The sequence below is a fragment of the Petaurus breviceps genome, unplaced genomic scaffold, assembly GCF_028583685.1.
Source record: "Petaurus breviceps papuanus isolate PSGF00001 unplaced genomic scaffold, PetGlider_PUasm1.0 90654, whole genome shotgun sequence".
In the NCBI taxonomy this organism is placed as follows: Eukaryota; Metazoa; Chordata; class Mammalia; order Diprotodontia; family Petauridae; genus Petaurus; species Petaurus breviceps.
In genome coordinates, this window is record NW_027187301.1 from 3,390,045 (window position 1) to 3,405,009 (window position 14,965).

At 41.7% G+C, this 14,965-nt stretch overlaps 1 protein-coding gene across 4 annotated transcripts in view; it reads left to right on the top strand.

Moving 5' to 3' along the window:
* KALRN (kalirin RhoGEF kinase) overlaps positions 1–14,965 on the top strand; it is a 982,696-nt gene that overhangs the window by 371,980 nt on the left and 595,751 nt on the right. For all 4 annotated transcript variants that reach the window (XM_069064963.1, XM_069064965.1, XM_069064964.1 and 1 more), the window contains one exon: positions 7,261–7,383. In XM_069064963.1, the coding sequence (XP_068921064.1) occupies positions 7,261–7,383 (123 nt within the window). The remainder of the gene's footprint in view (positions 1–7,260; positions 7,384–14,965) is intronic.

Consider the following 14,965-nt stretch of genomic DNA (forward strand, 5'->3'; position numbering starts at 1 on the left):
AGAGAGAGAGAGAGACAGAGACACAGAGACAGAGACACAGAGACAGAGACAGAGACAGAGAGAGAGAGACAGAGAGAGACAGAGAGACAGAGAGAGAGACAGAGAGAGAGACAGAGAGAGAGACAGAGAGAGACAGAGAGACAGAGACAGAGACAGAGACAGAGAGACACACAGAGAGAGAGACAGACAGACAGAGAGAGAGACAGACAGACAGACAGACAGACAGAGACAGACAGAGAGACAGAGAGAGACAGACAGAGAGACAGAGAGAGAGAGACAGAGCCAGAGAGTGTAGGGGTACCATGCCATGACCTAGACAGTAGCGAAGACTTGTCTTCTCTCCAGCTTGCTCAGATTCCCATGATTGTTCAAGGTGCTTTCAGTGTAGAAAGAGACTAGATGAAGACATATTGAATAGCCAGGACAAGGGTTGGGGTGGGGGTAGCGGGGTGGATTAAGAGCATGAATGACGGAAACAACAAGTGTTGGTGAAAAGGTCCCTGCACTGGGAGTTGAGTAATTTGGATTTCAGTCCCAACTCTATCATTGAACAGCTGTTTGACCTTGGATAAAGGTCTATTTAAGCTGTTTGGGAGTTGTCAGTGAAAGGAGGGGTGTTAGATTAGAATCTAGGATTCTTAACTTGGAGTCCCTGTACTTTTTTTAAATTTATAACTGTATTTCAGTGGGATTGGTTTCCTTTGTAAATTCTGAGAAAAGGGGTCCATAGGCTTCCCTACACTGCCCAAGGGATCCATGACATACTCTGGAAAAAGGAAGAAGCTCTGACCTAGAAATACATTCTTTTTTCCCCCTTTTTTTCTTTTTAAGGATATTTTTATTTTGTTAAATATTTCCTAATTACATTACAAGATTATTAAGATTATAAAAGTTTTGAGTTCTGAATTCTCTCCTACCCCTTGAGAAGGAAAGCAATATGATATCAATTTCATATGTGAAGTCTTGCAGTACATTTTCCCATATTAGCCATGTTGCAAAAGAGAACACACTAACACACACACACCAAGAAAAAGAAAGAGTGAAAAAAGTGTACTTCAGTCTGCATTCAGAGGTCATCAGTCATCTCTCTGGAGGTGGAGAGCATGGGTCCTTTGGACTTGTCATCAATCATTGTATTACTGAGAATAGCTAAGTCATTCCAGTTGATCATTGTTCAATATTGCTGTTACTGTGTCCAATGTTCTCTTGGTTCTGCTCACTGCATTATGTATCAGTTCATTTAAGTCTTTCCAGGTTTTTCTGAAACCATCCTGCTCACCATTTCTTAGAGCACAGTAGTGTTCCATCATAATCATATACCACAACTTGTTCAGCCAATCCCCAGTTGATGGTCCTGCCCTCAATCTCCAATTCTTTGCTATCACAAAAAGAGCTATAAAGAAATGCATTTTTGATGGTATCTCTTGATTTCATTACTAAAGGGAATGTCTAAGTGAGAAAACCACCTCTACTAACATAGGCCAGCACCTTCTCTGCAACTTTGTAGTCTTAAAAATTACCTGGAGCAATGAGAAGTTAAGATTGCTATGAACAATCTAGGTGGCTCATTGCAGAGCACTGAGCCTGGAGGTAGGAAGACCTGAGTTCAAATCCAGCCTCAGACTCTGTGAGTCCCCGAGCAAGTCACTTAACTACTGTTTGCCTCCATTGTCTCAACTGTATAAGATAGGGGTCATAGTAGTACCTACCTACCTCCCAGAGCTTTTGTGAGGGTCAAATGAGATAATACTTGTAAAATGTTTAGAATGGTTCCATGGCATATGACCAGTGTTAACAAATTCTTGTTCCCTTTTCTTCTTCCTCTCCTTTCCCCCTGCTCCCCACCTCCCAACATGTTCAATCAACAGAGGTCAATGATAGGACCTGAGGATAGATTTTCCTACGTTCAAAGTCACTTGTCGAGCCCCTGTTTCATGCTGTCTATTATAATATTTCAAGATCGAATGAAGATTCTGTCTTGCACAATTCTGACTTTGGCAGGCCTGGACAGTTGTATAACTCTGTCATAGCTGTCAATTAGGAGTTATTAGCCATGGTGCAGATTTTGAGTTTAAAGGGAGTTCTAGCAGTCACAGGGAGATGCCCTTTTCATCTGAGGGCCTCGTTTCCCTTTCTCTTTATAAGGAAAGGTTTATACTGAGTGATCCATAGAGTTCTTTTCAGTAAATCCTTCTTATGATGTTCTCTCTCACTCAGAAATGGGGCGATGGGATATGGAATAAACAGTAGACATCACACATCTAAATCAAGTTACTCCAATGAGGTATGAAATGGGAATGACGTTTCCTGGTTAACAAAGACTTTTAAATATCTAATCACCAAACAAGGCTAGACCTAGGGATTTGAGAAACTGGGAAACTAAGCAAATAGGGAATACAGAAAACTAGGAATGTAGAATCTCAGAATAGAAGGGAAACTAGCCTTCCTCGTGCAGGAATCCTTTATATAACATCCCTTATTCAGATTATCCAGCCCCTACTTAAACATTACCAGTGATAAGAAAAGCAATGTGGTATGGAGAAAGCAGCACTGAAGAGGTACCAGAGGACCTGGGTTCAAATCCTATCCCTGCCTTCTTTGGGCCCTGGTTTCCTCTTCTCTAGGAGAAGGGGGTTGAATTTGGTGACTTCTGGGGTCCATTCCACTTCCTTTGAAGATCGTCATTTCTGGCACCTCTTCCAGTGTTAGCAGTGTCTAAGCATTAGAAAGTTCTTCCGTATATTGAGCCCAAATCTGCCTCCCTGGCCTTTATAGTTAGACTGTGTATTCCTTCTCAACAACAGCTATTCACATATTCATAGGATCATAGATTTAGATCTGGAAGAGAATTTAGAAATCATTAAGTCCAATGCTTCATTTAAGCCCAGAGAGGGGCAGTGAATCACCCAAGGCCACACAGATAGTAAATATCTAAGACAGGATTCAAACAAAGGCCTCTTAACTCTAAATTTAGTGTTCTTTCCACCAAACCCTGGCCCAAAGACTGAGTACCTCTGTCCCAAATGCCCTCCTCCTATCAAAATCCCATCTATCTGTCTAGGCTCAGCTCAAATACTTTATTTTTTTGTGAAGTCTTTCCTTTTCTCCCCAACCTGAAATTATCTACTCTTTCCATGAACTTCTAAGCTTCTGTAATCCCTTATGTCTCTCTTATGGAACCCATCACATTCCACTTTCTACCATAGTTATTTTCACTGTCCTTTTACCAGACAGACTTGTAGAGGACAGGTTCAAGTCTCATTCATAGCTCCTTCCTTCAGCATAAAGCCTTGCACATGGAAGGGACACGATAGATGTTTGTGGAATGAATGGGGTTGGAATCCGAAGTTAGCACAAGACCACTAAAAGGATGATTTATTAAAGGAGAGACAACAGGAAGAATCACTAGGACTTTGGACTTGGAGACAGGACGACTTATATTCAAATCTTGCCCCAGACATCAACTGTGTAGCCCTGGTCAAGTCACATAACTTCTCTGTATCTCAGTTTCCTCATCTGTAAAAGGAGGTGGTTGGATATGTAGCTTCTAAGGCCTCTTCTAATTTCAAATCTATGATCTTATGATCTTATCAGTGTACCAATAGTGGGCACTGTTTTCTTGTTCATTTGGCTCTAGTGTTGATAGCTTTAAATTGCCCATCCACAGCGGCAGCAAGGTAGCACAGTGAGTAAGAGTACCAGCCCCAGTGTCAGGATGACCTGGGGATCGAATCCGGGCTCAGACACTTAGTACCCACCCAGAAATAACTGGCCGTGTAACCTTGAGCAAGTTACTTAACCCCAATTGCTTAGGGGCAGCCAGGTGTCTCAGTGAGTAAGAGCACCGGCTCCATTGTCAGGATGACCTGGGGATCAAATCCGGGCTCAGATACTTAGCACCACACCCAGAAATAACTGGCCGTGTATCCTTGAGCAAGTTACTTAATCCCAATTGCTTTAGAAAATAAATAAATAAATAAATTGCCACCCACACCTTTTGATATTTTGGTGAGATCTTGGGAGCTTAGACACCCTCCATGAGGGGAAAACCCTTTCCATTCTGCCCCATTTTGTTCAACTCCTTTCTGTTCTACTCCCCATCTTGGCAGTGGCTTGTATAGCCTCTCAAACTTCTGAGCACCAGCCTACAGCAAAGCTGACCTCTTTCAGTGTTGGCTCACACCTTCCCTGGGACAAAGAAATGTTATTATTTTGGTTGTTTACCTTTGGATAGATTAAATCAATAGTATTCAGAGTCATGTGACTGGAGACACTTTTGCAAAGCCCATTAAGCATAGGTAAGTCACATAATTATCATATGTTCTGTAGAGAGTCTAGTATAAAATAATCTAACTAATAAAATAATACAAGATTTGAGGGGTGCAGGGTGTACATGGAAGAGTACATGGGACTTGAGAGACTGTCTGAATAACACTGGATCTAAACAAAGATCCTGTTTCAATTTTTAAAAAAATGCTTAAGCAGAGCAGGTAACATAAATAACAATTCTAACATAAGATTTACCAATTCTAACCACAAAGGAAAACTGACTAAATTATATAATGCCTAACCCTTTTTGTGGTGTGTACTCATATTTTAGGAGTAGGGGAACTCCTGGTATGAAAATCCCCTCCTCGATACAGATCAACAACTCATTTGTAGCTTATAGTCTTAGAGAGTGGTTCTGAGAGGTTAAAAGTGGTTAACCTAGCGCAGGGGTGGGGAACTTGAATGGCCCTCTAGGTCCTCAAGTGCAGCCCTTGGACTGAATCCAAACTTCATAGAATAAATCCTTTGGAATTCAGTAGAAGGGCCACACATGGCCTCAGAGACCCAAGGTTCCCCACCCCTGGCTTAGGGCCTCATATTCCTTATACAGCCTGTCCCAGAAATCTTAGTGCAGTTTTAAGCTCTGATAGCTAAAATTGCACTAAGACTTTTGGAACCTTGGATGTCAGAGGTAGGATAGTCAGTCAGTCAATAAACAATTAAGTACCTATTATGTATCAGGCACAGTGCTAATCATTAGGGATATAAATAAAAAAAGAAACCAGCCCTTGTCTTCAAGGAGCTTACAATCTTATGGGGGAACACAACCCCCAAAAGGAAACTGAAAAAGGGAGGGAGGAGAGAGATCATTCAAGGGAGAATGATGAAGTTAGTCCCAACCAAGAAGTTCAAGGGAGTAGAACTAAGCTTGGTGGGAAATGAAAAGCCTGGGCCCCCTCCTTACATGGAGCTTTGGGGGCTCATGGCTCCACCCTCCCATCAAAGGGGCTGCAGGTACTGATGAGGGAGGAGATATGAGTACCAGGACTGCTTGGATCTTGCAGACTGATGAAAGGAAACCAAGTCTTTCTATCCCCAAGGCCATTTCTGTGCACATTATTCCATAATGCTTTTAACTCATACTTTGCTTCAAATTAATTTTTAAAAAATCTTTTAATTTTCTATTCTATATAGGGCACCCTATTACAGATATAAAAATAAAAAAACATAGTTACTGCCTTCAAAGACCTTTCAGTTTATCAAAAGGGAGAAGAGGCTTGTAAGCAATGATTGCAATGTATGTTAGAATAATGAAGATCTCCTGGGCAGAGGGACATGTGAGATCTCACAGGAGCTACAGAGGATAGAGCTAGGAGCCACGGATAGAAGCAGCAAAGAGGCTTGTTAAAAGGGGAACGTCCTAATGGTTCAAGCCGACCAAAGGCAGAATGGGCTGCTTTGGAGATAGGAGTTTACTTCCTGCATTTGAGAGTTTCAGTTGGATGACATCTTGCCATTAAATCAATAAACATTTACTGAATGCCCACTATGGGTCTGGCAATGTGCTGAGTGCTGGGGAAACCAAGAAAGGTCAAAGACAAACCCTGCCTTCGAGGACCTCATAGTCTAATGGTATAATATAGAGAGAATCCTTTTTCCACCTATTGGCTGGTCTAGATAGTCTCTCCAACACTCCAATTTTGTGACTTAAGTCAGAGTGTCCAGTTTAGACATAAGTCCCCCAAAGACAGGGTTTGTGCTTAATCCCCTTTGTTGTTAACATCATTCAGATGTTTTTCGGTCCTTGTCCAACTCTTTGTGACCCCCTTTGGGGTTTACTTGGCAGAAATACTGGAGCGGTTTGCCATTTCCTTCTCCAGTTAATTTTACAGATGAGGAAACTGAGACAAACAGGGTTAAGTGACTTGCCCAGGGTCACACAGCTAGGAAGTATCTGAGGATGGATTTGAACTCAGGAAGATGAGTCTTCCTGACTCCAGGCCTGGTATTCCACCCCTTTTGCCATCTAGCTGCCCCAATTCCTTTTAGACTACACCACAAGTACCCTGTTTAAAAAGAGCAGGAGTGTGGAAGACAGAGGACTATTGGTTTGAATAATGACTTTGTCCCAGCTCTGAGGGAAAAAGTGCTGGGTTTTGAGCTAGAGTGTCTGAATTTGAATCATAGCTCTGCTCCTTACCACGTGATTGCCTTTAGCCAAGTTAACTGATCTGGGGTCCACCTGCCTCATTTGTAAAATGATTGGGTTAGACCAGATCAGCAGTATCAAACACACAGCCACAATAACGATACACTCCTTAGTGCTGCCTGGACCAGATTAAAATGTAATCAGGAAAAAATAATAAAATAAGCAAAAATATATTAAAACCTAGATAACATTAATAGTATCTGTGTTTCCTAAGTCAACATGAGGCAGCATGGATCCTCATGTATACTTTGGTGGCCCCCTTTTCTATTTGTTTGACGCCACTGGACTAGATGACCTTTGAGGTCCTTTCCTGCTCTAAACCTATATAAGCTTAAGCAAAACATTTAATCTCTGAGCCTCATTCTCCATAGATTTCAACCCTCAATATTAGCCCTGGTGGTTCTTATGAACAAATGAGATAATCACTGAGTAGATTTTTTTGAAAAAAAAAATTAAGCACTTTACAGATTGTAATCTGGATCTTAACCTAGGCTTTTGATGATAATAATGGATGAATAGCGAAAAGATGCAAGTTTGGGGCACTAAGACGTTAAATGAACAATCTGCCAGTTAATGAAAGATAGCATACAAAATCTCCAGGCTCTTTGGGGACCAGGACTGCAGCCCTGCCTGGCCCTGAGACAGGTGGTTGATGCCCAGATTTCTTACAGACCCTGATTATAGCTTTTGGAGTTTTTCATTTGGGCCCTAACAGTCTGGAGTTGTGCCCCAGTAGACCTCTGACCCTTATGGTTCCTCTATTTTTTTCTTGTTCTTTGCAGATGTTCGACTGGATCAGCCATAACAAAGAATTATTCCTCCAGAGTCACACGGAGATTGGAGTCAGCTACCAACATGCCTTGGACCTACAGACTCAGCACAATCACTTTGCTATGAACTCCATGGTGAGTTGAAGGGCTGAGCCTAGAAATCTGAGTTGTGAATTCCATATGTGGGAGGGAAGGGGCCAGCAACAGAGCAGAAGGAGAACCATAGGGTTGGAGGGAGTGGAGCTGTCCTTTTAAAGTGAATGATAATGGAGAATCCCCAAAGCATGGACAACTTAATGCATTAGCTTGTGGGAAAATTCATTTATTCATTTACTCATTCATTCATTCATTCGTTCATTCATTCATTTGTTCGTTCGTTCGTTCATTCGTTCGTTCGTTCATTCATTCGTTCGTTCGTTCATTCATTTATTCATTCGTTCATTCATTCATCATTCTTTCCATAAATCTGTATGAAGCACTTACCATGTGCATATATCACTGTATGGAGCATAAAGGTAAAGAAAGTGATTCTTGTCCTCAAGGAACTTACAGTCCATTAGAGGGTAATAATACAAGGGAGTACTGGACCCTGCTTGTATGGTCTTTCAGGAGCTTAGAGTTGATTTTCAGTGTGAAAATTTATACCATAGAAATTGGCAAATGCTGCAACTCAGGCTTGATTTATTGTCTTGACTCGAGAAAGTGATAGAGAAAATAATAATGCACATTAAACTGAAAAGTCTGTTATGCAAATATATGTGTGTATATATATATACATACACATATATACACAAATATGTATATATGTATGTGTTGTATGTGTATATTTTGTATGTATATATGTATTGTGTATTTGTGTGTATGCACACATGTGTGTGTATAATTTTCTGTTAAACATTTAAACAGCACCCTGCCTCATCCACTCCCCCTCCCACCCTCCATGGAAATACATGTACACCGAGAAATAGAGGACCATGTAAATAAAGGACAGCTAGGTAGCGCCATAGTTCACAGAGCATTAGGTCTGGACTCATCTTCCCAAGTTAAAATCTGGCCTCAAGACACTTATTAGCTGTGTGACCCTGGGCAAGTCACTTAACCCTGTTTGCCTCAGTTTCCTCATCTGTAAAATGAGCTGGAGAAGGAAATGACAAACCACTCCAGTATCTTGGCCAAGAAAATCCCCAAAGAGCTCACAAAGAGTCTGATACAACTGAAAACAGCTAAAGAATAACAACCAACTCTCTTGCTATTGAGACTCCAACAGACAGCTGTCACAAATGAATGCCACAGAATATAAGTGCATAAGAGAATTATAAAATGCTATGAGATCAAGAAAGGAGAGTTCATGACTAAATGGGAGTCTGGGGAGCTTTCAGACAGGAAGAAGCATTGGCACTGCTCCTGAAAGGATGGGGAGGATACCAATCAGAGGAGATGGGAAGCAGCGGTGAGTGCTAATGATAAGAGAAGGGTAGGAGCAGGGAACAGCATGAACAAGGGGGCACAGGCAGGAAGGTGTGGGAAGTGTTTGGTGGAAATGAGGAAATCTCCTGTCTGTCTTCACATTTGCATCAGCGGTTCCTATGAAAGAGACCATTCTGCCTTGTCAGTCCTCAGATGCTATTCTCAGCCAACAAAAGAAGCATGTCTAGAGATGTGGTGTCTGCTCTGTCTGTTACGTCAGGGCCTGGCTCTGTGGGTGAATTTACTCAGGTTCCTCTGATCTCTGGACTATCTCAGGGGTGAGGAACCTGCCTCCTTGGCCTCAAGGCCTACCTCTTACCTCCCTGACCATACCCCCCAACACCTCTAAGCCCTTACTAATAAATACTCCGTTGTATCAGCTAGCATTTATTAAGTGTGCATATGGGCCAGGAACACCATGCTAGGTGCTGTGCATGCCCCAAACTGACTTTATTATTCTTGCAGCAGTGCCGTTTGTTTTTTTTTTCCTTTTCTCCTGGTTAAACCATTAGTTCTGGAGCTTTCCTTAGAATGATTGTGGTGAAGCTTCAATGGCTTCTTTGTGTGGTGATTGCTTCATTTGGCTTCTCCACCAAGGAGAATAACAGGCAAACAAAACAGCCTGGAGAAGGAATCCCAATCCCTCCACAATGTGCATCTAGAAAACCCTGGATCCCGTAATGTTCAGGTCTTTAGGCCTAGATGAAATACCAAGGGTGCATTTGCATTTTAGCTTCTGTGGCTGGATGGGAATGATTTTCCCTCAGTTAAAAACACTGACATTTTTCTCCTCGGAGAGTTTGCATCGTCTGCACATCTGGGGAGCTGACTGAAGCTGTTCTACTGGGAGGATTGGACTCGGGGGCCTCATTCACATTGCCCACCTCTGTTCCACCCCCATAAAGGTGCCTCTGTGCTGAGGACGGGTTCTCCTCTCAAACTCTCTTTGTGCTGTTGATGTTTCTGTAATAATAGTAGAAACCTCATTATTTTCTCAAATAGAAAATACATTCAAAATGTCCACATAGGAACTTCTTGCATTTATTTAGGTATTGTTTTTACAAAAAAAGCTTATCCCTCTCCCTAGTCTGGGCAGTATGATAGAGTGGAAATTCAAGCAGGACAGAGACAGAATGTTGGACTCATAGTCAGGGAGATGCAGATTGCACCTCAGACACTTCCTAGCTGTGTAACCTCAGGTGGGTCACTTAACCCCCCCTAGGCCTCAGTTTTCTCTTCTTTAAAAAGATGGGGAGGCTAAGACTTGATGGGTCTCTAAGGTGCTTTCCTGTTCTAAATGTATGATCCTATAAACATTCATTTATTAAATACTTATCATCCTACGACATGCTTTGTTGTTCATTCATTTCAGTTGTGTCTGACCCTTTGTGACCCCATTTGGGGTTTTCTTGGCAGAGATACTGGAGTGGCTTGCCATTTTCTTCTCTAGCTCATTTTACAGGTGAGGAAACTGAGGCAAAGAGGGTTAAGTGACTTGCCCAGGGTCACACAGCTAGTAAGTATGTGAGGCTTGATTTGACTCAGGAACATGAGAGTCTTCCTGACTTTGGCCTGCTACTCTATCCCACTGTACCATCTAGTTGCTCAATGTTCCTATGAACATACATTTATTAAATACCTATCCTACTGCATGCTAGACATTGCATACAAAGCAAGCTTTCAAGTTGCTTACATTTTCCTGGGGGAAACAATGGGCATACAGATTAGTAAATATAAAATAGATAGAAGTAAACTTGGGGCCAGATAACCCTCTGAGGGTCTCAAGTCTCTGGTAGGAGGTGACATCTGAGCTTGAAGGGAGATGGAAGTAAGGAGGCAGAACATTCTGGGGCTAGAGGCCAGTCTGTACAGCAGCACAGAGTCAGAAGACAGAATAGATAAAGAGAACTGCACAGAGCAGATTTGGCAGGACCACAGAGTGCTTAAGGGAAAGTAATATCTAATTAATGCAGAAAGGGACTGGAACCAGGCTGGGAAGGACTTTAAATGCTGCACAGAGGAGCTGGCATTTTATGCTAAAGGCAATAGGGAGCTGCTAAAACTTTTTGAGGAAAGGAATAGTGTGGTCAGATCTATGCTGTAAGAAAGAGCACTGGACTTGGAGTCTGGTCACATCTGTGGTCAGATCCTGGTTCAGTCAAATCCTATCACTTTCCTGGGCCTCCACTTCCTTATCTGTAAAATGGGAGAGCTGGATTGAATAACAGGACCATAGATTTAGAGATGGAAGGGACTATCTAGTCTTACTACCTCACTTTACAGATGAGGAGCTTGAGGGAAACTGAGGCACCAGGACATTTTTAACTGGTTTTCCCAAAGTCACACAGGCAGTGTCAGATGTGGGATTTGAACCCAGGTTCTTTGATTCTAGAACCAGTCCTCTTTCCGCTGGGTCCAGATGATCTCTTTGGTCCTTCCCCACTCTGCTATTCTGATTCTCATTATGTGCCATCTTTACTATGGAATACCAAATTAGCCGAGACATGATTATTTCCTCCAGTTAAAAAAAAAAAACCAAACCTCAGGTGCATGAGGTTTAGTGGGTAGATAAAGGACATCCAGTAACTTAGTAGGGCAGCATGGCTTCCTAATGCCCAGCTGAGGGCATTATAATTCAATTTGATGCATAGTCTGGTTCATAGGATCAGAGTGTTGCCAGCATCCAGGCCAAGTGGGTGGGTGAGAATAAACTTCCCTCCTCCCACAAGACCCTATGACTTGGGTTAATTCTTCATTTCCCTCTCAAGGCTGCTGTTAGTTTTTAGCAACTTTTTGTCATTTTAACTTGACTTCATCAAGTCATAGAATGTTAGGGCTTTGAAATAATCTAGTCCATGCTTCTCATCTTATAGATGAGAACTAGCTTGTCGAAGGTCACATTGCTACTGTCTCAGAGTCAAGATTTGAACCCACCCAGTTCCTGACTCCAAACTCAGTGCCCTTTCTGACATGCTGTGATTCACATTAGTGCCTAACATCGTACAATCTTCTGTTAGATTTTGAGGGAAATATAAAGATTTTTGGTAGCATCCCTGCCCTCAAGAAGCTTATATTGTCACTGGGGAGTGAAGACATACTTGAAATAGATACAGGAATATATGTAATATGGTATAGGTAATAAGTTTCTCTTATTCAGAAAAAGACATCAGTGTAAGTTGGGGCAGTCAGGAAAGTGAGATTTCATGGGCAGAGATGAATATGAGCTGGCCCTTAAAGTATGGGAAGGTTTTGGCTGTGGGAAGCTGAAGGGTTTTCATTACAGGTGGCAGAAATACCATGTAAAAATGTCTCAAGGCAGGAATGAGTATATATGAGCGACCAGAAGAGAGAGGCTTAGCTTGGAAAAGAGGAACCAGTCTCATACTAATAGGAAATTAGCTATACAGTGTGTGGAAAAAAAACCTTGAATGCTAGACACAGGATTTGGATTTTCTTTGTTAATTAATGGAGAGTACTCAAAGGTGGGTTTGGGGGGCGCAAGAAGTTGTGTGTGACATAGTGAAAGCAGTATTTTAGGAAGATGACATCCCAGTATTATGCCGAATGACTTAGAGAAGGGAGAACCTGGAAGGAAATAGATCAATGGGCAGCTCTTGCAGTTATTCAGGATGCATCAAAGAAGACCTGCTCTAGGATGGTGAAGGCATCATCCCATGTAAAAAATATTCAAGGTTTTTAGCAGATTGGAAGCTCAATATAAGTCATCAGGAAGACAAAGGACAGAACATCATAGGGGTCAGAACAAGGAAGGGGATAGCCCCCTGGACCCTGCCTTGATCAGACCACATGTAGAATGTTATGTTCAACTCTGGGTGCCCCCTTTTAGGAACAACATTGACAAAATTGAGTGTTGAAAAGAAGTCATCGAGATGGTAAAAGGATGAGAGGTTAGGGCAAAGAAGATCAACTGAAGGAACTGGGGATTTTGGCCTCTAGGAGATGCGTCAGGAATCATTGTTTTGGGGTGGCTAGATGGCACAGTGAATAGAGCACCAGCCCTGGAGTCAGGAGGACCTGAGTTCAAATCCAGCATCAGACACTTATCACAAAACTAGCTATGTGACCTTGGGCAAGTCACTTAACCCCAGTTGCCCTACCTTCCCCCCACCAAAAAGAAAAAAAAAGAATGATTGTTTCAAGTATGGACTAGAACAGGAATTCTCCTAGGCTCCTAAAGGCAGAACTAGGAGCAGTAGGCAGAAGGGGTCCATGAAGTAAAGAAAAATTTCTTCACCATTAGGGTTGCCCCAAAGTAAAACAGGTATCCTTGGGATTGCTCCATTTTTGAGGGGGAGGGATGTTCAAGTGTAGATTATAAATGACAAGTCATCTGGGATGTTGTAGAGAGAATTTCTCAAACTGAGAAAGTTGGGGTACGTGGTAGATGTCTGAGGTCATAGGATCATAGATCAAAGACCTGAGAGCAAACATAACCATTGAGCCCAGCCCCCTTAATTTTACAGATGAGGAAACTGAGGCCCAGAGAAGTGTAGTGATTTTTTCAGTCTTTCAAGAAGTAAAAGGCAGAGCTCAACCTCCAATGAAGGCCCTTTAATACTAAATGCAGTACTCTTTTAACTCTACCTCATATTGTACTTGTCATCGATCAGATCTCATCACTTGGTCATTCAGGATTAAAGCATCTGTGATGAAATGCTTTGGTGTGTATTTAATTCATCAAAGAAAAGTGAGTATGGAATGGATCCAATTGGCCTCGATTATTTATGTATTTTGTGGATTGCTCCCAGAGAGTTGAGCTTTTTTGCTGTGTCCTCCCTTTATCTTCTCAGCCTTTATAGATTCATGCAAAAACAAACTCATTTACATCCATATGTGGAAATGTCCCCCCTTCCTAAGATGATAGTACCTATCCTGAGATCCACAGACACCCAAGGGGTAAAAGGACAGATTTCAGGGGGTTCACAAATCTGGATAAAAAATGTCTTTATTTTCACTAACCTTTGGATTCCTTTGAAATCTGTCGTATCTTATTTTACACATTTAAAAACATCATTCTGAGAAAGGTTTCCTAATATAAAAGAACCCCTGCTCTAAGCCAAGAATCATTAGACAGGTGACTCTATGTCCAAGTAAAAAAGGCTTCATGAAGCTAAAAAAAAGAAATGGTCTTTGGTTTTAGATTATCCCAACCACTACTTAACTCTGTAGCATGGATGAGTGAGAGTTGATGGTACTTTCTATCTAAAATTTACTTTTGAATTTCTCCTACTAAGGAGAATAAAAGGAAACAGGGAAATGTGCTGAATGGAAGAAGTTTCTGTTACTGGAGGAAGGGGGAGGCATAATTTAATATACTACAGCCAATTAGCTTCTTACAAGCCATCTCTTGGCCTCCCTGCTGCAATGGAATGTATGAAGGTTATTCGATGCCTACTTAGCCTAATTAAGTTGAATCTTGTATATTTGGCTTCAGGGTGAGGACAATGAAATCCCAGAGATTTTCTAATCAAACTGTTTGGCACCTGTGTTCCATAAACATGGCTCAGTGCTTTTATAAACCAGAAGGCTTACAGGTAAGAATTTCTACCATCCCTCCTAAGGGAGGGATAGTAGAATTACAAATACATCAATGAGGCGAGTTTCAGAATTTGCTTATGAAGGCTCTATGTGAAGCATGCTAATGGATGGGATGACTTGTCAAAACCTACTTTGTGCCCACCGAGTTAAAGATAATTAGTAACTCAAAGGAAAGAAAGAATGAGTTCAGGTGGATTCAAATTTTGTGAATCCATAGAGACATTTCTCTTTTCTTAGATTATAGAAGCATTTCCAATTTCCCCTCCCCAGTCAGTCCCCTACAAAGCCAACGAATTGACATTCTTGTGACACAAATCTGATCATGTCTCACCCTCTTCCCCTACTCAAGAGTCCTTAATAACTCAATTGACTCTAGCATAAAATGCAAAACACTTCGTTTGGCATTTCAAAACCATCCCTATATGGTCTCTCCTTTTTCAGTCATGTCTGACTCTTTGTGACCCTTTTGGGGTTTTCTTGTCAAAGACATTGGAGTGGTTTGTCATTTTCTTTCTCCTGCTCATTTTACAGATGAGGAAACTGAGGCAAAAAGTTAGCCCTTTTTTTAACCTGGATTTACCCAGGGTCACACAGCTAGTAAGTGTCTGGGGTCAAATTAGAGCTTGGGTCTTCCTGACTCTAGGCACACTCTGTCTGCTGTGCTACTTAAAGTTCTTATATTGTTTTACTT